The following is a 22445-nucleotide window of genomic DNA, read 5'->3' on the forward strand; positions in this document are numbered from 1 at the left end:
TAATTGGTGAGTATGAAAAAGGCGTCACTCGCGGATGAGCAAACGCCATCTTTTTTTACTTTTCCACAGCGTTAAGTGCATGTCAGAACAGAGCATTAAGGTGGAAAGTGTGTTAATAGCTGTGCGAGATTAAATTGGCTGCAAAAATATTTCAACGTCTAGGATTAACTAAGCTGTAGTTGTTTTCCTTAAGGCGGAACACTTTGTTGGGCAGCTTATTGAGAGTGGCATAGTGATTAGTGGGAGTTTTTGTCTCATTCTACCTTTAGTTATATTAACTTCTACGGTAATCATCTCGAATGTGCCACCTTTCATCCTAGATGAAGTCATTGAGCGAGAACTCATTAGGTTCAGAAAAATAGTCAGCCTGAAAAAAATTTAATTGCTGGGATGTAAAAGACCAGAACTGAAACAGGTGATGTCATTTCAACAACAAGGTTTATGTTTCTAAAAGAACCAATGTTGGACATATCTTTTTGGGTAATGGATAAAGATAAGTGATATGATTTATGCTTCTGCTGGATTGACGTGTTTTGAATGTGGTGACGTTGGTCACAAACAGTTTGCTTGTCCTCATAAAGTTCAAGTAAACACAAACAATGACAATGGGGATGGAAATGAGCTGGAGGGAGAGAATAATCAAGTGCAACAAACAGAAATGGAAATGATAATCGAGAATGGTAATGGCAGGTATGGTAATGGTAAACAGGAGAATGAAGGAAATGTGATTCAGGAAAAGGTTATTAATAATGGTCATCAGGTAACAGTGGGACATAAGGTTGTAGATGAAAATTATTTGAGTTCTGAGACTGCGAGTGATAGTGGATTTGTAATGCTTCATGAGAAAATAGAATGACTTGAATAAGGCCTATTAGAGAAAATAAAGCAGATATGATGGATGATGATGATTCTTCCTCTCAGATGTCAGATTTTTTTCAAAATAGTTTCTCAAATGGAAGACAGTAATTTTTATTCTCTACACAAGATAAATTAATGTTTGGATGATACTTTTGGAAAAACAGTTGAAGTATATTTTTCTACAGAAACTGAATAATCAGTGAAAAGGTCTGTTAGACTAGGATGTACTGTTATATTGGATGAACTGAGTGATAAAAAAGATTTAGACTGAGAAAATTCCTAACAAAAAATCAGGAAGCACAAAGACTCGTCTTCAAGAAAATAGGTAAATGTGTTCTTTATTTCTTATTTTTTTCTGATCTTTGTTCTCTCTTTCTCTTTTATTAATACAGGGTTTATGAGAATAGGCTTTTTAAAATATAAATGGACAGAGAGATCAGAATAAAAAGCTATATTCATTCATTAATTCATTAATTTTCTTTTCAGCTTAGTCCCTTAATTAATCAGGGGTCGCCACAGTGGAATGAATCGCCAACTTATCCAGCATATGTTTTAGACAGTGGATGCCCTTCCAGCCGCAACCCATCACTAGGAAACACCCATACACTCTCATTTACACACATACACTACAGCCAATTTAGCTTACCCAATCCACCTGAAGGACATGTCTTTGGACTTGTGGGGGAAACCAGAGTACCCAGAAGTAACCCATGGGAATGAGTGAGATTGGGGTCTGTGGTGGGAAGGGAAGTACTAAAGTGGGAATGCATTGTTGGTTCTGAAAGAGTTGAATTGTTCCTAAATATAAATAGTCAGATTTCCAAATATGATAACAGTGTTTGTATAATAATGGCTTGAGATTGGAACTTTACCGAAAATGTTAAAGTTGATAGAAACAGTGAAGAACCTCATTTTCAGTCAGGATATGTGTTTTCTACAGTGATTAAAGAGCCCCGTTGAGAATTTGAAACAAAGAGATAAAGCAAAATACATGGGTTAAAGCAAATAACAATGAATTTAAAGAGTTTAGATTAGATAGATTTTATATGTGCAAGTCTGTTAAAAGTAGAGTGACAGATGCTGCTATTGTTCCTAGTGTTTTTTTCAGACCATCATATGATAACCATAGCTATAAATAACAATACAACATCCAGAATGCATTATTATTGGCATTTTAATTTTAAAAATAATATATATGTTATTCTGTGAAAGTTTTACAGATCTTTGGGAAAAATGGAGATTTAAACTGCAATGAAAGGCGGTTCAACACAACCATATGCTTCATTTAAGACATTCAATTGGAAAAATTACAGACAATCCAAATGAAATGGAAAAAGAAATTGCTGTTGAATTTTATTGTGAACTATTCAGTGCCTCGTAGTGTGATAAAGAAAGTGCCATGGACCTTTTTAAAGATTTTTCTAAGCTGCAAACTAAACAAAGAGAAAACTGCACAGTGAAATTAGTTTGCGAGAGCTCACAGATGTGCTACAGAAACTTTCATTAGGATGTTCTCTAGGAATTGCTGGAATAACAACAGAATGTTATTGTCATATTTGAAACATTTTGGAACAAGATTTTCATTAAGTAGCAAAAGCATGTTTTGAAAATGGACTTCTTCCAAGTAGCTGGCAAAGAGCAGTCTTCTCCCTGTTACCAAAAAAAAAAGGGATTTGGACTTTGAGAGGCGATTTGCGACCAGTTTCACTGTTTAGCATAGATTACAAAATTGTAGCAAAATGTTTAGCAAACAGGTTAAAATGTTATTTGGAGATAATTAATCATGGTGATCAGACATACTGTGTATCTGAATGCTCTATTATGGATAATCTTTTTCTTTAAAAAAAATGTTAAAAACTTAACTGGAACCAAAGTGAAGCATGTGCAGTAGGTCTGTGGATGAATAAAAGGCTTCCAGGAGGATTAAAATGGAGGAGTGAAGGTTTTAAATTTTAAATGTGTTTTTGAGTTCTTCTAGTTTTCAAGATAAAAATTGTGAGGGACAGCTGGAGAAGGTGGTGGCCTGATTGCCTAGATGGAAATGCTATTACCACAAATGTCTATGTCTAATACCACAAAGAGGAGTTTTGGTTATTGATAATCTGGCAGCATCTACACTGTGGCATATGATGATGGTGGTCAAACCACCAGAGGAGTTGGTGGCATAGGATAATAGTGGTGGTGAAGATGGTGATGATGATGGTGATGATTAGTTGGTGGTTTGTGCTGTACAACTGCATTTACCTATTTATGAAGAAGGGCAAGGATTGACCTTGAGAACAGTAGAGGAGTTGAATTATGACCTGCGTCTTTTCTGGAGACAAACTAAAGTGATGGACAACAGAGATTACATCCTTTTATAAATCAGTCTTCCAAGCATGGAATAAAACTTTCAAGATTAAAAGAATATTCAATACCCCTAAATACTGGGTGTTAGAGGTACCCCTCTTTTATAATCTAGTGGTTCATGGCAGCAAAATTGTCAATTTAGAAAACCAGAAAAAAAACAGAAAATCTGTTCAAAGTGTTGGTGGAATATTGTGTGTGTGTGTGTGTGTGTGTGTGTGTGTGTGTGTGTGTGCGTGTGTGTGTGTGTGTGTGTGTGTCTGTGTGTGTGTGTGTGTGTGTGTGTGTGTGTGTGTGTGTGTGTGTGTGTGTGTAAGTGTGTGTGTGCATGTGTGTGTGCAAGTGTGTGTGCGTGTGTGTGTGTGTTTGTGTTAGTGTTAATATTGGAAGAACATAATGTGTCAAATTACATTGTTTTTTAAATTATCATTTGTTTCCACAGTACCTAATTATGTTGCACAATCTTACAAATAAAATTGAAACACCAAAATCAGTCACACTAGTTATTTAGCATGTGCATGCTTTAACTACTTTTTGCCATTTTCTTATTCCAGGGACCCGAGGGCCCTCCAGGACAAAAGGTACAGTTGCAGTTATCTTTTGTTTAGCACATCATGGTAAAAAAAAATATTTTTAATCTGTAGCAATAAATAATCTATAGTAAAACATTTTGATTTACTTATGAATTTATGATGAAGTTAAAGTGGCTTTAGCAATAGCACGTCTTTCAAAAACAAAAATAATAATAATTGACTATAAATTGGAATGGTGGTGCACGTTTTTATGTAGTGTACTTAGATCAATTGCTGATACATTGATTATCTGCTTTAATATCATCCATGCATCCAACCATACATTCAACCTTTACCATACATTCAACTCTATTTCTGAAGAAAATAAAAAACAGTTTAACTGATTTTATTTAAACTAAAAAAATAATACTAGTTAGTTTTTTAAAGTTTTTATTTTATCCTGTGCACATTGAATGTGGTAAACCAAGAATCAAAAGTGTGTGCTTAACATGCAGGAACCAATGATGGGTTACAAAGCATTGTTTCAGCTTACTGTACAGCTATGAAGAAAAGAAGAGACCATTTGAAAGTTAGTTTTTTCTTAGAATTTATGATTTTTAATGTTTAAGTAAAATGTATCTTGTAATCTACTGATGACATTTCTTTGAAATGTAAAATAAAAATGTTTGTGAGTTCATTATTATTAACATACAATAATAAAAACAGTTTCATATTCTCAGGTTTATTTGTAAAACTTTTTGAAACTGCAAAGTACAAATGATTTACCTTAAGAAGAGTAAAGTAATCAAACATTAGTGACTAATGCTCCAGTTACGGATGCAACCTTAGTTCCTTGAGATGAGGTAATGAGCATTTTACGGTTTACTTGAAAACAGTGGTGTATTCCAGAATTCAGGGTTAACTTACCATCTGCTAAACCCTGAACTCTTGGTTGATTAAACCAAAACCTGCTAACTGTATGTCAGTTCCAAAACCTTTGAGAAGAGATAGTTCAATCAACCTCCTAAAAGTAACCGAGAGTTAATGTGTTTACACGGTGCATAACTAAAGGCATTTTCAATTGATGGTCAAGTTTACAAGTCACAATGGAAAGTCAAAGTGAGAAAAAAGGGCAGCATACTTTACAGAGGCTGAGTTGGAGGTTTAAATGCTGGTGTATAAATAATTTAAACCAAATGAAAAAGGAAATACAGCTGCATAACTAAGAAAAGAAATATAAGAAAAATAGTTAAGAAAAGAGTAAAAAAAAGTAATTGCATGAGACTGTTAAATTACACAATAATTGCAAAACTAAATAAAACGTTAACATCATTTTGAGCATGTTGCATTACCATTCAAACATTAATTTTTTTCTGCCATTTACTTCCTAAAGTTACAATAATAATGTCTTGTTTAATAAAGTGTAATCCAGCAGAAGAGCTATGTCTAAAGTAAAGATGAAACACAGAAACATTTCCAAAGAATGTTATATTTTATTAGACAGTTAATGGAGCTATGTATTAAATACTTTAGAATATTCTCTCTGCCATGTTACTTATAGAAAGGCCTTATACTGACCCTATACTGCTTAAAATGTAGTAGAAAACACTAGCCATTAAAAAAAAAGATGAACTTTAAATATAAATACTGGACCATCACTTTAAGGTGAGAACTTTCTATGAAAAATATCTGTTTATCTAAAGCAATGTAAAAAAATAAAAAAGCCAATTGATATTATTTTAACAAATAAAAAAATTAACAGTGCTTCAGAGCAAACGAATGAATTAAACTGATTTTTGACAAATCATGTCTCTTAGCACTCTTCCATTTCGTTGCTCTGCTTGGTTCATTGAGGGTTCCTCTGGGCTGCGTTGCATAATATCTGCGATCCATGTTCAGGGTGGGGTATCATCATATAGGGAAAACAAGGGTATCCTCATTTCCCCCGAGCAAGTAACCATTGTAGTCCTGTAATGATTGAAGTGTATAATACAAATGTAGTAAAAAGACTTTTAAAAAATGTGTAAAGCAAAATGTATTCTGTTGAAATATGTGCCATAATGATGACATCAAATTATGACATCATGTACAGACCCTGGCCATTTTGCCTCAACATTACTGATGAGGTGTGTCACATCACATTTTAGCTGGTTAATGGAATGGTTGTAACACCAAAAAAATAATGACAGAAAATTAAGTGGAATTATAAAGTGGAATTATAGAGACTAGATAACTTGCTATAATGGATTCCAGAGAATGTCTGGTGATCTGTTTGTGACCTGAAACGAACTTGGTTTTGAAGCAAGACATTGGCTGAAGAAAAAAATAAAACCAAGTGGCCTAGTCAAAGTCCTAATCTGAATCCAATTGAGACGCTGTGACATAACTTTAAAAAGATATTTTATAAGACCACAGGCACCCGCATCACGAATTGCGGAGGGTTTTTTTCACTATATGGTGATATCAAATTCCATTTTAAAAAACTACACTTTTTCCAGCAGTTTATACGCGCATCCAATAGCTCGTTAGTTGTGGTGGCATGCATGAAATGAATGAAAGGGGGAAGCGCGGCGGGCTAAGAGCTAAGCTAAAGTTAACACCACACCGGCTCTCTTTACCCAGCATCTTTCTCGCCAATGTACGGTCACTGGTGAACAAAATGGATGAGATTCGACTGCGCATCAACCACAGCAAAAGATTATGGAACTGTAATGTCATGATTTTCACAGAAACATGGCTAAACAGCGGGATACCAGACAACGCTATATCGCTAACGGAGCATCAAACATTCAGAGCAGACAGAACGGCGGATGACTCCGGTAAGACCAGAGGCGGAGGATTATGCATTGATATTAACAAAGCTTGGTCCACAAACTCTGTCGTCGTTGGGAGACATTGTTCTGCTAACCTGGAATTTCTCATGGTTAAATGTAGACCGTTTTATCTGCCACGGGAGTTCACCTCCACCATAATAACTGCCGCTTATATCCCTCCCGACGCTGATGCCAAGCTCGCTATGAATGAACTTCATGCAGCCATCAGCAAACAACAGACTGCTCACCCGGAGGCTGCTTTTATTGTTGCGGGGGATTTTAATCACTCAAACTTAAAGACAGTGCTCCCCAAATTCCATCAAAACATTTTCTGCCACACAAGGGGAAACAAAACTTTAGACCAAGTTTACACAAACATGGCTGAAGCATATGCTGTGACCCCCCTCCCCCACTTGGGTCAATCAGATCACCTTTGTTTGTTTCTCACCCCCAAGTACTCACCCATCGTCAACCGTGTGAAGCCATCAGTAAGGACCATCAAAGTGTGGCCAGCAGGGGTGGACTCCACACTCCAGGACAGGTTTAAACACACAGACTGGAGTATGTTTGCTTCCCAGGCCACATGTGGCTCTCACACAGACATTGACAGTTACACTTCCTCTGTTCTGGAATATATCAACACCACCATAGACAGTGTTACAACCCAGAAACAGATCACCACATACCCAAATCAAAACCCATGGATGAACAAGGAGGTGCGCCTCCTGCTGAAGGCACGCAACACTGCCTTCAGATCAGGGGATGCACAGGCCTACAGCACTTCCAGGGCTAATCTGAAGAGGGGCATCAAAAAGGCCAAGCACTGCTACAAGCTAAAGCTAGAGGAGCACTTTTCCAACTCTGATCCTCGGCGCATGTGGCAGGGCATCCAGGCCATCAGCAACTACAAACCCAGCCAGTCCACACCCACAGCCACAAATGTCTCCTTCCTGAACGAGCTAAATGACTTTTATGCCCGCTTTGAAAGAGACAATACAGAACCCTACACCAGGAACACTACCTCAACCGACCACTCACACATCACACTCCCCTCCTCAGAAGTCTACACTGCACTGAGTCGGATCAATGTGCGAAAGGCTGCTGGACCAGACGGTATTCCTGGGCGCGTCCTCAAAGCATGTGCAGAACAGCTCACTGGGGTATTCACAGACATTTTCAACCTGTCGCTTAACCTAGCAACTGTGCCAACATGCTTTAAAACCACCTCTATTGTGCCAGTGCCGAAACACTCCAGCCCAACATGCCTGAATGACTACCGCCCTGTAGCACTCACACCCATCATCATGAAGTGCTTTGAGCGGTTGGTCCTGGCACATCTGAAAGACTCTCTGCCATCCACACTGGACCCACTGGTGTACCACAGGGCTGCGTGCTGAGCCCCTTCCTCTACTCCCTTTTTACCATCGACTGTAGGCCTGTGAACAGATCCAACACCATCATCAAATTTGCAGATGACACCACAGTGATTGGTCTAATCAGCAATAATGATGAGACTGCCTACAGGGAGGAGATACAGCATCTGGCCACTTGGTGCACCGACAATAATCTGCTCCTTAACACCAGCAAGTTCAAGGAGCTCATTGTGGACTTCAGGAAGGGACGAACAGGCTCGCATGATCCCATCCACATTAATGGGATGGCCGTTGAGCCTGTCTCATCCTTCAAGTTCCTGGGGACCCACATCTCTAAGGACCTTTCCTGGACCACCAACACCTCCAGCCTGGTCAAGAAGGCTCACCAGCGCCTATTCTTCTTGAGGCAACTTAAGAAGAACCAGCTTTCATCAGCCGTCTTGGTGAACTTCTACCGCTGCACAATAGAAAGCATCCTGACCAACTGCGTCACAGTCTGGTATGGAAGCTGCTCTGTTGCTGAGCGTAAGGCACTGCAGCGGGTGGTGAAAACTGCCCAACGCATCACAGGGACTACACTGCCAGCCATTGAGAACATCCAGAAGAAACACTGTCTGCGCCGAGCACGCAGTATTCTTAAGGACACCTCTCACCCTGCTCACAGACTGTTTTCTCTCCTGCCTTCCGGCAGGCGCCTCAGGCTCCCCCGGACAAAAACCAGCAGACTGAGGAACAGCTTTTTCCCCAGAGCTGTCTTCCTTTTGAACTCTGCCCCTCACTGACTCTTTTGCCCCCCCAATACACCCCCCACACTCCTCTAACTTAAACTCCTCACAATCACTGCACTATTTAACATTTGCACATTTAAAGTTTGCACATATTCATTGCACTGATTCATTTATTTGAACTGGACATACCCACAGCACATGGACATTTATAATTATGTTTATCTACCTGCACACTTCTGCTACTAATAGTATCCTGTACATATATTAATTTATTGTAAATCTGTTCATAGCTAATACAACCTGTATATAATGTTGATAGTACATCCATCTGTAAATATCACCATGGTTTTTCTATAACTGCACTTTATAACTTATACCTATATCCTGCACTTGCTGCCATTGCACTGCTGGTTAGACCTAAACTGCTAGGAAGGCTGTTCCAGAGTTTAGGTGCCAATATGGGAAAGATTTACCACCTACAGTTGATTTTGATATTCTAGGAATAATCAATTGTCCAGAATTAATTGAGCATAGAGGACGTGAGGCGCTATAATACACCAGGAGCTCCCTCAAATACTGGGGGGCTAAGCCATTCAGGGTTTTGTAGGTGGTCAATAAAATGTTTAAAGGGCACCTATGATGAAAAAATCTACTATTAAAGCTGTTTGAACAGACATGTGTGTAGATGTAGTGTATAGACAGTCATATTGGGGTGATATAAACTCAACCAGTCCTTTTTTTTTCAAATTTAACAACACAAAAACGGTGGACCAATTAGAGCGGTTTTCAGATCGACCACAACTTTATGTAGGAGTGCGCTCCCCCCGCCCACCGAATTGATTGACAGCTGTGCGTATTAACATGTACCGGTAGTCACGTGTATAATCATATCAACAAGACCAGACGTGCGCAAAGCAACTGGGAATAAAAGGTCAGTTCAGTTCGCTAGGATCATCAATCATCATCAAATGTGATCAAAAGTAAGTTTTACAAGTTTAAAATGTTTTAAAATATTGCAAATGCGATTTAGCTTAGCTTTACTTCATCAGCACAGCTGCGTGTCAGAACAATTATAAAAGAAGACGCTTCAATCCCGGTTTGTGGACATTAAATCGGGTTTATTTTGTACATTAACATAACAGATATATGTTATATGTTAACCGCGCGCGCGCGCTCTCTCTCTCTCTGTGTGTGTGTGGATGTCTGCGCTATTGGTGTGTGTCTGCGCTATGTGTGTGTGTGCGTGTCCTCGCTGTGTGTGCGCGTGAACTTTGGAACGACTTTGTGTGACTCATGGTTGCAACTCACAAAAAATGCATCAAATACTGATTGGTAAATTTCTTACTGTAGTATTTCTCACAAACACTACGTGAGATCTGCTTCCTGAGGCAGCCGAGGGCGGCGACTGAGGCATGTTGCTGACAGGCACGTGGGAACGGTGGGCGGGGAGGACTAGCCTTAAAGGCCCAGTATTAAAAAAACAGTAACCAAGTTTTTCCGGTTAAAATACAGACACTTCAGACAGCTATAACAAATACTCTGATGGTTGTTTTGAGCTCAAACTTTACAGACACATTCTGGGGACACAAAAGACTTATTTTAAATCTGAAAATATGATATTAAATAGGAGCCAATGCAATGATGAAAGAACCAGAGTAATATGATCACTTTTCTTTGTTCTAGAAAGCACTCTAGCAGCTTCATTTTGAACTAGCTGATGTTTGTTAATTAGGCCAGCAGGGCAACGACCTAGTAACATATTACAATAATCTAATCGTTTGGCAACATTTTTAAGATAAAAAGGCAGTTTTACAGAGGCTTGAAATCTGGCCTTCAAATGACCGGTTGCTATCAAAAATCACCCCCAAATTTTTGACTGTAGATGAGGACTGAGCGAAGAATCCATCAAGGGTTAAACAATGTTCTAGGTTTTTGCGTGTGAGGTTTATGGTTCCAATAAGCAAGACCTCAGTTTTATCTGATTTGAGTAATAATAAGTTATGAGTCATCCATTTTTTATATCAGCTATACAATCTGTTAATTTCTTAAATTTTCACATAATTACACATCTCTTGACTACTTCATTTAGGGGGCTTAGGGTAACCCCACTGCTAAAGAAACCCAACCTGGATCAAACGCTACTTGGAAACTACCGACCGGTATCCCTGCTTTCATTTATGGCCAAGATTTTGGAAAAAGTAGTATTCAATCAAGTCCTAGACTTTCTTACTCAAAACAACCTCATGGACAACAAGCAATCTGGCTTTAAGAAAGGCCACTCAACTGAGACTGCCCTGCTTTCGGTCGTGGAGGATCTCAGACTAGCTAAAGCAGACTCTAAACCATCTGTCCTCATCTTTCTGGATTTATCAGCTGCTTTTGACACTGTAAACCACCAGATCCTGCTATCTACGCTTGAGTCACTGGGCGTTGCAGGCACTGTTATTCAATGGTTCAGATCTTACCTCTCTGACAGGTCATTCAGGGTGTCTTGGAGGGGAGAGGTGTCCAACCTACAGCATCTAAACACTGGGGTACCTCAGGGCTCTGTTCTTGGGCCACATCTCTTCTCCATCTACACGACATCTTTAGGACCAGTCATCCAGAAACATGGATTTTCCTACCACTGCTATGCTGCTATCATCTTCAGCTTAACCTCGCAAAAATGGAAATGCTTCTGCCAACCCGACTTTACACCATAACTTTTCAATCCAGATGGATGGGGCAACCATTACTGCATCCAAAATAGTAAAAAGCCTTGGAGTAACGATTGATGACCAACTAAACTTCTCTGACCACATTTCTAGAACTGCTCGTTCTTGCAGATTCGCACTCTATAACATCAGAAAGGTCCGACCCTTCCTATCTGAACATGCAGGTCAACTCATTGTTCAAGCTCTTGTTCTCTCCAAACTGGATTATTGCAACTCTCTACTAGCCGGGCTTCCAGCTAATTCTATCAAACCTCTTCAGCTGCTTCAGAATGCAGCAGCACGAGTGGCCTTTAATGAACCCAGAAGAGCACATGTTACTCCGCTACTCACCCGTTTGCACTGGCTGCCAGTTGCTGCTCGCATCAAATTCAAAGCTCTGATGCTTGCTTACAAAGCGACCTCTAGCTTTGCTCCTTCTTATCTGCTCTCACTTCTGCAGATTTATGTGCCCTCCAGAAACTTGCGTTCTGTGAATGAACGTCGCCTCATGGTTCCATCCCTAAGAGGGAAGAAATCACTTTCCTGAACTCTCGCATTCAATCTGCCCAGTTGGTGGAATGAACTCCCTAACTGCATCAGAACGGCAGAGTCACTTGCTGTCTTCAAAAAAAGACTAAAAACTCAACTATTTAGTCTCCACTTTCCTTCCTAATCTGTAACTGCCTCTCTGGATATACCACTAACTGTACTCTCTCTCAAAAAAAAAAAAAAACATTACTATTGCTTTGTTCTTAGACTTTACATACCTGAAACTTGTCTACAGCACTTATTCACTGCTGCTCTTATAGTTGTGTAAATTGCTTCCTTGTCCTCATTTGTAAGTCGCTTTGGATAAAAGCGTCTGCTAAATGACTAAATGTAAATGTAAATTCATACAAGTTATCAGGTTGAGAGGAGATATAAAATTGTGTTTCATCAGCAATACAGTGGAAGCTAACTCCATGTTTTTAAATTATATCACCTAGCCGTAGCCTATATAGTGTGAACAGTAATAACAGTAGATTAAACTGCTCAGAGATGTTGTGTCCTTTGTTCAGATTTATAAATAAATACTCTTTGTAATTTCATGGGAAATGACTTCCATGAATGACTTTCTCTGTCATCCATTTTTGTGTCATGATGATGAGCATTTAGTTGCTTAAATAAACAAACTCCACCCAGCTTTTTTTTTTTTAGAAAATGAAAATCCATTACTTTTTATCGGTTAATCCATAAATATTGAATTAAGAAATTACATAATAAAATAAATCTCTTTAGTAATCTAAAATCCATTTCAGATATAACTGTATTTTGATTACCACCTTTTAAAAATGTAATTATACCACATTTTGCATTTTATATGCATATGATTACAAGAAATGGAAGTTTAAAAAGCACAAAGTTCCATAAGATGTTATACGGATAGCAGATATACTTTGCCTTGGCATAGCTGCCAGGGTTTTCTGAAGTAAAGCTGTCTGTTTGAGCTGTCAGCATGTCAGCAGTCAACAGACTCCTCAGGACACTAGGACTGATGACACACTGTGTTACATACTATGCTTTCATCAGGCCATTTGGGTGTGCATCATGGAGCCTGGCCCACATCCCATGGGCCCATTATAAACAGTTACGCTTTCATGTATGCCATCTTATTACACCATATTTGAGTCTGTCAGAATTAGAATTTATTTATTTGGCAAACCTCATGCCATTAATATTTGATGATTTTAACAGGGGACAGTATGGAAAGCACAAATAAAAAATGTATTTACTTTGACTTCATCGCAGACAATACAACAAACATTATTTAATGTGTTTCTCATAATTTTTATTGTTTGTTTTTTATTCCAATTTAAGTTCTTGCAACACATTTCAAAAAAAGTTGGAACAGTAAAGCATTTACCATTTTGTAATGTTGCCATTAATTTTTCACAACGTTTAGAAGATGTTTTAGGACTGAAGACACCAATTGAAGAAGTCTGTCAGGTGTAATTTTGTCCCATTTTTCCTGCAAACAAGTCTTAAGTTGGGCAACAGTATGGGGTATTTGTTTAAAATGCACTACACATTCTCTATTGGAGACAGGTTGGAATTGGAGACAGGCCAGGCAAGTACTACAGGTACTACAGCCAGTATAATGTGTGCAGAATGTGGTTTTGCATTGTCTTGTTGAAATATGCATGGGTGTCCCTGGAAGAAAAGGCAGCATATCGTGCTCCAAAATCTCTATGTACTTTTCAGCATTAATGGTGCCCTTACAGAAGTGCAAGTTACCTTTGCCAAGGGTACTGACGACCCCATACCATGACAGACCCTGGCTTTTAGACTTTGCTAGTAACAGTCAATGATGCTTTTCTTCTTTGGACTGCATCCATTTCTCCCAAAAAAACACCTGAAATACTGATTCATCTGACCATGTTACATGTTTCCACACTGTAGTGGTGCATCCCAGATGCCTCTGAGCCCAGAGAAGTGCTTCTGTTAAATTAGGGCTTATTTTTGGCACAGTATAGTTTTAACTGGCATTTGTGAATGCAACTACAGGGTGGCCCATTTATATGCATACACCCTAATAAAATGGGAATGGTTGGTGATATTACATCTTGTTCGTGGCACATTAGTATATGTGAGGGGGCTTGTAAATAACTCATGAAAGAATAAAGTTACGTTAAAACCAAGCACACCATTGTTTTTTCTTGTGAAATTCCCAAAAAGTGTATTAAGTTGTATCCATATAAATGGCCCACCCTGTACATATTGTGGTAAGTAGTCAAGTAGTCTTGAGCCCATGTGGTGATATTGTTTATAGTTTAATGACGATTCTTGATGCAGAGCTGCCGAGGGATTGGATTGTGCTTTACGCACTGAAATTTCTCCAGATTCCTTGAATCTTTTAATTATGCTATAAACTGTTGAAGGTGAAATGTGTTGTGTTGTGGGTCTGAATGACAGGAAACGATCTATATTTACAAATGAAATTAAGTTGACCAGACAAAACATGAAATATTTTGTGTTCATATTGTACACAATGAAATACAAGTCAAATTCAATTTGGAAATCACTACTTTAATTTTATTTGTGCTTACCATGCCACAACTTTTTCTTATGTATTTCATAATATAACTTTTAGGTTATCAAGCAAGATACTCACTGTAAAAAATGTCTGTGATTTTAACTGTAAAAGTGTACAATCTACAGTGAAAACCTGTTAAATGATTAACAGCTCATTTCAGTACAAAATACGGAAAATAGCTGTAACAGATCTAACCTTTGTTTTCGAGAAACTAATCAGAGTGTCTGAAATCTCACCACACTCCCTCATTCACTAGTCCCTAAATTAGACAATTAGTTTAGTCCACTAGACAGAGTGAATGACCACAAATGAGTGAATTGATGAACACCTGCAGCTAACAAGCACAATCACTGAAGGACAGAACAAGAAATAAAACTACAGACACAGCCTCACACCAAACCAACTGAAATAAATAGAGGAATAAAGCATTAGCAGCTTCATGATTACAGATTGACTTCAATTCTCTCATTTCTGCAAGAATATTAGATAATTAACAGAGGTTTTTATTTTTATTGAAAATGTTTCAATTGACCTCACCATCATGGAGAACAAAGGCTGTTTTAGTTGAGCTCTTGAACCTTTACTCTTCTATCTTAATGTATCTCTGGCTGTTATAACTGCATTTCTGAAACGCATCAGTTATAGCAAGAAAAGCAATGAAAACCTTCATGTTTGTATTACAGAATTAGTTTTATAAGTCATAACAAACTATTGAACAATTTAAACAATTGAAGTTATTTTATTTAATTTATGGTATGTTATTTGGGACAGTAGTACAGCTTCCAGAAGGGTAAACAAACAATTACGAAGGAATTAAAAATGAGAGTTTCAGCAGCTCATTTAAGTCACACAGACATCAAGAATCAGCATATGAACCTCAACCATGGTTGCTAAAAAAAAAAAAGCTGCATAATTCATTCATGCATGCTGGGTACCAGCATAGTACAAAACTCCCAGCATGCATTGCAGCATGAATAAATTGTGCCGCTTTATGCTATCAACATTTCTTTCTTTGCCTTTTATTTTGTTTTTTGGGTGTAATGTTTCAGTAGATTGTTTTGTATTGTTCTGGGTTGTTTTTTATTTGATTTTTATTTTTTGTTTGTCACCATTATTGAGATTCAAAGACTAATTGTTGACATCTGTGTGTTTTCAAGTTCTGACATAAATCAAACATTCTCATTGTGAATGGTGAATTTAGACCTTTTAAACTGTCATTGATTGCTGAAGCTTCAATGGTTTCATATACATGTATTATTCGATTCTCACACTTAACATGATATTCAACAAGAAGGCAAGGGTGGCTTTGACATGATAGTCTTTATCCATCTCACCACCCCTAATTTTATATTTTATTTTGGCTTTTCATGCTATACAGATATTGTGATTAACATAATTAATTATAAGAACTAAACAGTATTTTAAACAAGAAGTTGAAGATCCCGACTAAAACAGACTCTGTCCTCCATCATGGTGACTTCAAATGAACAACAAAAATTTCATTAAGAGCTTTTGTTCACATGACAGAAATGAAGTCAAAGGTCAGTAAAGCTACGGTCACACTGGGCTTTGTGTGTGCAAAATTCTGTCATGCGGCGCTGCGAAAAGGGGCGGGATTAAACAAGATGATTAGACATTAAAAAAAGCGAGCGATTGCTCCATGTTTTAAATTTCTGTCAGAGAGGTCATGTTTTGATCCTCAATTGCTCTCACGCAGTCAAGTGATGCGATTTTGCAGGTCAGGGTTCACCAAGCTTGAACTTTGAACTGCAACAACATGCGAAACTTGACGCATGACCTTGCGTTTCCGGTCTGACGCATTCGCATTCGCATGCGGATGAATGAAAGTCTATGGGAGGAAAAGCCCAGTGTGACCGCAGCTTCATTCTCAATCCTCCTTTAATTAGACACTTAATTATCTCATTAACTTCATCACTGTCTGAGTGTTCAACCCTCTGTAGTGAGGACACTAGTGAGGATTTTGCTCTGCGATTTAAGGGGTTAAATGTGTTTGATGAAAAATACTGACGGTGGAATGTATTTTTAGCAGAAATTTTCTGTAGATTGAATTTACGAATGTAAAATGTTAAACACAGTAGTTTACTGGCAACCACAGCTGCCAGTATTTTTTTGTAAAATCAAGAAAAACAACAGCAAAATACTGTAAAACATTTTTGTGTCACCATTGTGGAGGATAGTAGCATCTCTGTGCAAGTCCAAGATGAACTAAGTGAATCTGATGTAATGCTGCTGCATCTTTTGTTTAAATGTAACTGTGTAGTTACTAATGCAGTGAAAATCTGTTTGTTAATTAGTCACACATGAACACAATAATGCATTTAATGGCTTTACATTATTTAAAAAGTTTTTGTAGTGAACTGATGTACAATGGTTCTCAATGTCAATATGCTCAGATATATTACTTAGACATTTAAAATATCGATTTTAATGCTAGTAAATGCCAATTAAAACGTAGTTGCTTTCTGCAAATACAAAATAATTAACTCAAAGGTTTGTAAATTATCATTGCATCAGTTAATGAATAAATTTTTCTCTTGTTAAAATACAACATTTTATTGTAAAAACTATTTTACAGAAAAATTCTGTATTTTTTACAAAAAAGTTCTGGCAACCATAGCTGCCAGTGTTTTTCCGTAAATTTTACAGAATTTTTTTACAGTGCTGAAAATACCACATGATACAATTCTGAGTTAATTGCATGCATAACATAAAAGTGGTTAAGTTTACTTTACATGGTGCTGACTATAATTTGTTTGCTAAAACACTCTTCCACTCCTCAGTCATTTATTGAGTTTATTAATTATTTCACATGAGTAAAGTTATGTTAAATTTCCTATTCGTTCGTTCGTTCTCTCAACAGTTTTGGAGAATAGTTGCAAGTAACGCTTTTTTTTGCAATTATTATTATTATTTTTGTTGTTGTTTCAGAAATATGAAACTTTCTAGCATTTTTACCTAAATACTAATCTTAAATTCTCACTTGTAGGGTTCCATTGGCCCTCCTGGTATTGATGGAATAAAGGTAAGATAAGCTCTGTTTTCTGTTGTTGTTTCTGATTAAAATTATATTTAAATATACATTTAATTTTGTGGATTCTTATTTAAAATCTATTTTTACCTTTTGACACCACGTTTAAATTTTAGCAGTACTCCAGATTTAGCTGGCAGTAAATCTTGTTAAAATGAAAAAAAAAATGTTCATATCCATTTATTCATCCAAAAGAGAGGGATACAAATGCAAAAGTAAATCCAAGTAATTTCTTTGCAATTTTTAATACATTTAAAGTTCATGAAGAGTGCATGTTTTGTTATTTAATCAAGAGTGCTGATTAAGCAGCACTATACATTCATATACATATACATATGTATATGTATATGTATATGTATATATATATGCGTGTATGTATATATATATATATATATATATATATATATATATATATATATATATATATATATATGTATATGTGTGTGTGTGTGTGTGTGTGTGTGTGTGTGTGTGTGTGCGTGTGTGTGTGTGTGTGTGTGTGTGTGTGTATGAGGCCACAGGCCGAGTGCATTAGTGTCCCACCAGTGATGATATACAGCCACATCGCACTGCTACAAGTGTGATATTGCGTTTATACAGTTCAACGGCATAATCGTGTGTAAAAAAAGAAAAAAGAAAATCAAACACGGAGAGTCTCAAAACCCTATTGTATGAGGAACTACTTTCTTCCACCATCACTCACATCTGCACCTGACGTCAGAACAGCAGAAGCTGTTGCTCATATTATAGTATTTGAATATTTCTCTAACAAACTGTCTAAAGTGAAAGATGAACATTATAACCGGTTATGATCTATTACTGAACCAACATCGAATTGTCTCCATCTGCATCGCGGTGCACCGAAGAAACAATTAATTTTGACACCCCTACAATAAATGCAGCAACTTGCAAAAGCGAGAGATCGACTTAGAAAGTCATTTACCTGTTTAACCCTATAGCCAGTGCCTTGACGTGAACGCTCTGGGGTGCTGTTTTTTTACATGTCAGTGTTTATAAATAGATTACACCGAAAAGAACACGAGTAATCTTGACAAACAGTACATCAGTTAAAAGCTACAACCCTCAAGCACCCATTTTAGCTAGTTGTTTTTCGATGGAAAGCTTATAAAGAATGTATTTGCTTAATTTGTGTAAGTTTTACAGAAAACGCTTATTAGATATGGAGTAAATATCATCGTAATAACAACATACACATGCATTCATTGCTGCACATCACGCTTTATTTCGAAAGGTAAGAGTTCACAGAAAAACATCCCATCAAGCACATTTAGTCCACCGACACAATAGTGTGGGTTATGGGTGGTTTGTTTATGTCACTGTTTCTACTGAAGACCTGTTGTTTACCATGGTACTTACACGCGAAAACGGCATCTTTGTTGTAAAAAGCAAGGCTATGTGATAACTTTACACAGTTAAAATGTTACAGATAAAATGAGACCATGAACTGAATAAAAGTCAAAGTTATAGTCTTTATAAAATCTAAAAAAAGCAGTCGAGTGTTTAGACGTTCTGTATATGCCTACTGTCACTTACTTCCTAGTTCCTGGTTTGACTGATGGAAAATTTAGCCAATGGCTGCATGATTCTTTCGACATATGGTGAATCTGTTTATTTTGAATCTGTTTATTTATTGGACATGTTGTTGATTTATTGTGCTCTGAGCACTGTCACTGGCTCAGTGACCTGTCAATCATTATGTGATGCGATGCACCTGCCCCCTGCTGCACAACTGCACACAGCTGCTAACTGTTCAAGCTAACGGCAGAGCGGCTGGTTTGCAAAAAGGAAACAGAGAAAATGGATCGCCAAAAGTTGATTTGATCAGCTGTAGTTTGAAATTACGCTGTTTTTCTCTTAGGGCTTATTGTGCAGTCTCTGTTACTATCTTGGGGATGAACATTGTCAACCGTCTTTGCTCAAAGACAGGCTAATGGCCGCCGACATGCTGTCTCTCAGATATTATAAATATTTTAAAATAAGCACTATCCTTATAAATGAACTGCATAGTTGCAATATAAACAACTACATTCTTGACAACATATGTTGTCCAACAGCTGCAATATTTGTCAAACTGGAGAATGTCCTCTGATTGTCCTCTGATTGAAAAGTCTATTTGTAAACACCTTAATCCAGTAGTATCAAAATCAGTTCCTGAAAAGCTGCAGACCTGCATACAACAATACCTGCAACAAGCTAACCTGTAGCTTTCAAACACTTTACTAGTTTGTTCAGATGTTCTTCATACCTTGCTCAAATGATCTAAGATGATCTGGCAGATCCTGGATTTTTTAATCTTGATAACTGATCTCTGGCTAATTTGGTTCTTCAAACTGGTTAAAATGTCTGGATGAACTGATCTGAGATGCATGTGATGTGAAGGACAGATCTATCAGTCCTCAAAATTATGATCAGCAATGCAACAACTGGCTGACGGAACAGCAGCGTAATGACATCATCTGATTAATATTCAATTATCCATGTGAGCAAAATTATATAAAATATGTAGTAAACTGTTTGTTAAATATGATGCGCAATAACTTTCCACCTTTGTTATGGGCTGCGGGCTTTACACTTTCATGTGTCAAGAGTATTTAGCAGTTTGTTTAGTTTTACTCACAGAGCGAATTTTCTTTATTATAGTAGCCTAGGCCAATTAAAGTTTCTTAATAACTGGCTGTTTAAATTAATTTAGTGTAAAAAAAAAGCATTTTGATATTGCAAAAGGTGTCTGCAACTTTTGTGAAGCATCAAATCACCAGCATTTTAGCTGTCAACACATGTACATAACTGCATAAATTATTAATTCTTTCTTAAAAAAAAAAAAAAGAATATTGGCCACATCTATTATCGTACACAAATTATACTAAAGCTGGGTCTGTACCTTAACATGTTTGTATCTAAAAAGTCCATATTACATTTTCTCTTTGAACCCCTTGGGGCAATGATCTCAAACTTAATTCCTGGAGGGCCACAGCTCTGCACAGTTTAGCTCCAACCACCACCAACCGACACCTGCTTAATAGTCTCTAGTAGTCTTGAACACCCTGATTATTTGGATCAGCTGTGTTTGATTAGAGTTGAAGCAAAACTGTGCAGAGATGCAGCCCTGATGAATACTCATTGTTCTCATTTGAAGCTTATGATAAATAATTGTGAACATCATCTCAATCCCTTTATTTGCCCTTCAGATATATAAAAATATTATTTACAAATTCATCAACCAGAATAATATTTTTTGGATTAAAATAAAATGTGTAAAATTATTTTACACCCAAGTCTGCTAATGGAGGACCAGTAAGCCCTGTTCTAATGGTAATTGTTTTTAGGGAGGCATAATGGATTTTACAATTTGCAGGGGTGATTTATTTTATCCAAATCCAGAATGTCCTTTATCAGAATGTGGTCAGAATGTTTTTTTTCCTCAACCATCCAGGTAAAAATACCAAGCTGAATTATCTACTTTTAAAAACATCAATGTTCTGTGATGATTTCATTCCATCAAAATCCACATCTCTAAGGAGATTGATACAAAATTGTATTTTAAAAATCCTAAGTGGCCACTCATCGTGCCATCTCGTGAATTTAAAATGGACACTGTGCTAGAAAGTTTGTCCATGTACTAGTTATCAAAAAAGCCACATTTTCTGTGTTGTGTTGTAGTCAAATGTAATTGGCTGTCATTATGATGAATGCACCAGCAATGATTCCGTAAATCTACCATGTGTTTGATCAGGTTTAGAGCTAGGATTTTCTTTAAAAGATGTTTCCATGAGAAATAATTGCCATCTGAGAAGGGATTTAAGCACACTAGCCTAAAAATGTCTTGAGAATATATATTGTTACATTTGTGATTAAACCTGATTTGTGTTCATGTAGTAAAAATAAATGTAAACATTTCAATCTTAATTTTTCTGTTAATCTATATAAATCAATTAGGCAAAATGGCTGCTTGACTGAATTGATGTGTGTCACATGACTTTTTAAAGAGGTGTGGTTAATAGGTCACTTTGTGTGTGTTTTTTTATTTATTTATTTTTTGTAGGGAGATATCGGTACACCAGGAGTAGATGGAATTCCTGGCATCAAGGTTTGTGACACTTTTGTAAATCTATCAATCAAAATGATTTTTTGCTTTAAAACAAAAAGTGTAAAGGTAGCCAATGCTTATTTTACACCAAAGCCTGCTACTGGAGGACCACTGTAAGCCCTATTCTAATGGTAGTTGTTTCAAATATTGATACACCAGGATTTAATGGAATTCCTGGCATCAAGGTTTGTGAAACGTTGTGTGCAATAGCTACTGCCCACTTAAAAAGTCTCATTAACAGAAGTCTAATTTCATGGCCATATTATTTAAAATCATAAAATATGCATAAAGCTGGAGAACATAATGTTTGAATAAAAATGTCCTTTCTTCCATTTATGGAGGCCTAAATCTTCTCTGATATGGATCATCCCTGATAGCACATGCACATATGTTTGATGTGTGCATTTACATCTGCAAGATATGTTTTAGAATGTTTGTTCATTTGCAGTACATCTCAAACTAATTGTTAAACAGATGTTTCTAATTTATTATTTATTTAATAAAATCAACGTTTGTCATATCTTTGTACACAGCAAACAGAGCTGAAGTGGGATTTATGTGCAGATCACTTTAGTTCATGACTGACTAAATTAACATTATTTAATTAAAACCTCAGTACATAAGTCTGAAATAGTGCTACTAACTTGGTTAATATTAGGTTACTGCCATTTAATTGAATTCAATTTATGTACTCTTGCTAGTTTAAAGTAAAAGGGTACTCACCTTAGTACATTTGGTGGTATTAGATTGTGGAGCTTTCTTTTAAATTATGCTTAAATTATTATTTCTTATATTCTGCTTGGATATCTCCAACAATTGAGCAACATGTCGTTACTGAGAGATTCAAAAGATAATATGTCATCATTAGCCTGCAAGCTAAGAGGGGGTGTGG

At 36.9% G+C, this 22445-nt stretch overlaps 1 protein-coding gene across 1 annotated transcript in view; it reads left to right on the forward strand.

Annotated features, from left to right (window-relative positions):
• Nucleotides 1-22445, forward strand: part of LOC130232381 (collagen alpha-1(XXV) chain) — a 401111-nt gene that overhangs the window by 317831 nt on the left and 60835 nt on the right. The window contains exons 11-13 of the mRNA XM_056462242.1: nucleotides 3759-3785; nucleotides 17404-17439; nucleotides 21509-21553. Of these exons, the coding sequence (XP_056318217.1) occupies nucleotides 3759-3785; nucleotides 17404-17439; nucleotides 21509-21553 (108 nt within the window). The remainder of the gene's footprint in view (nucleotides 1-3758; nucleotides 3786-17403; nucleotides 17440-21508; nucleotides 21554-22445) is intronic.

The sequence above is a fragment of the Danio aesculapii genome, chromosome 7, assembly GCF_903798145.1.
Source record: "Danio aesculapii chromosome 7, fDanAes4.1, whole genome shotgun sequence".
Lineage (NCBI taxonomy): Eukaryota > Metazoa > Chordata > Actinopteri > Cypriniformes > Danionidae > Danio > Danio aesculapii.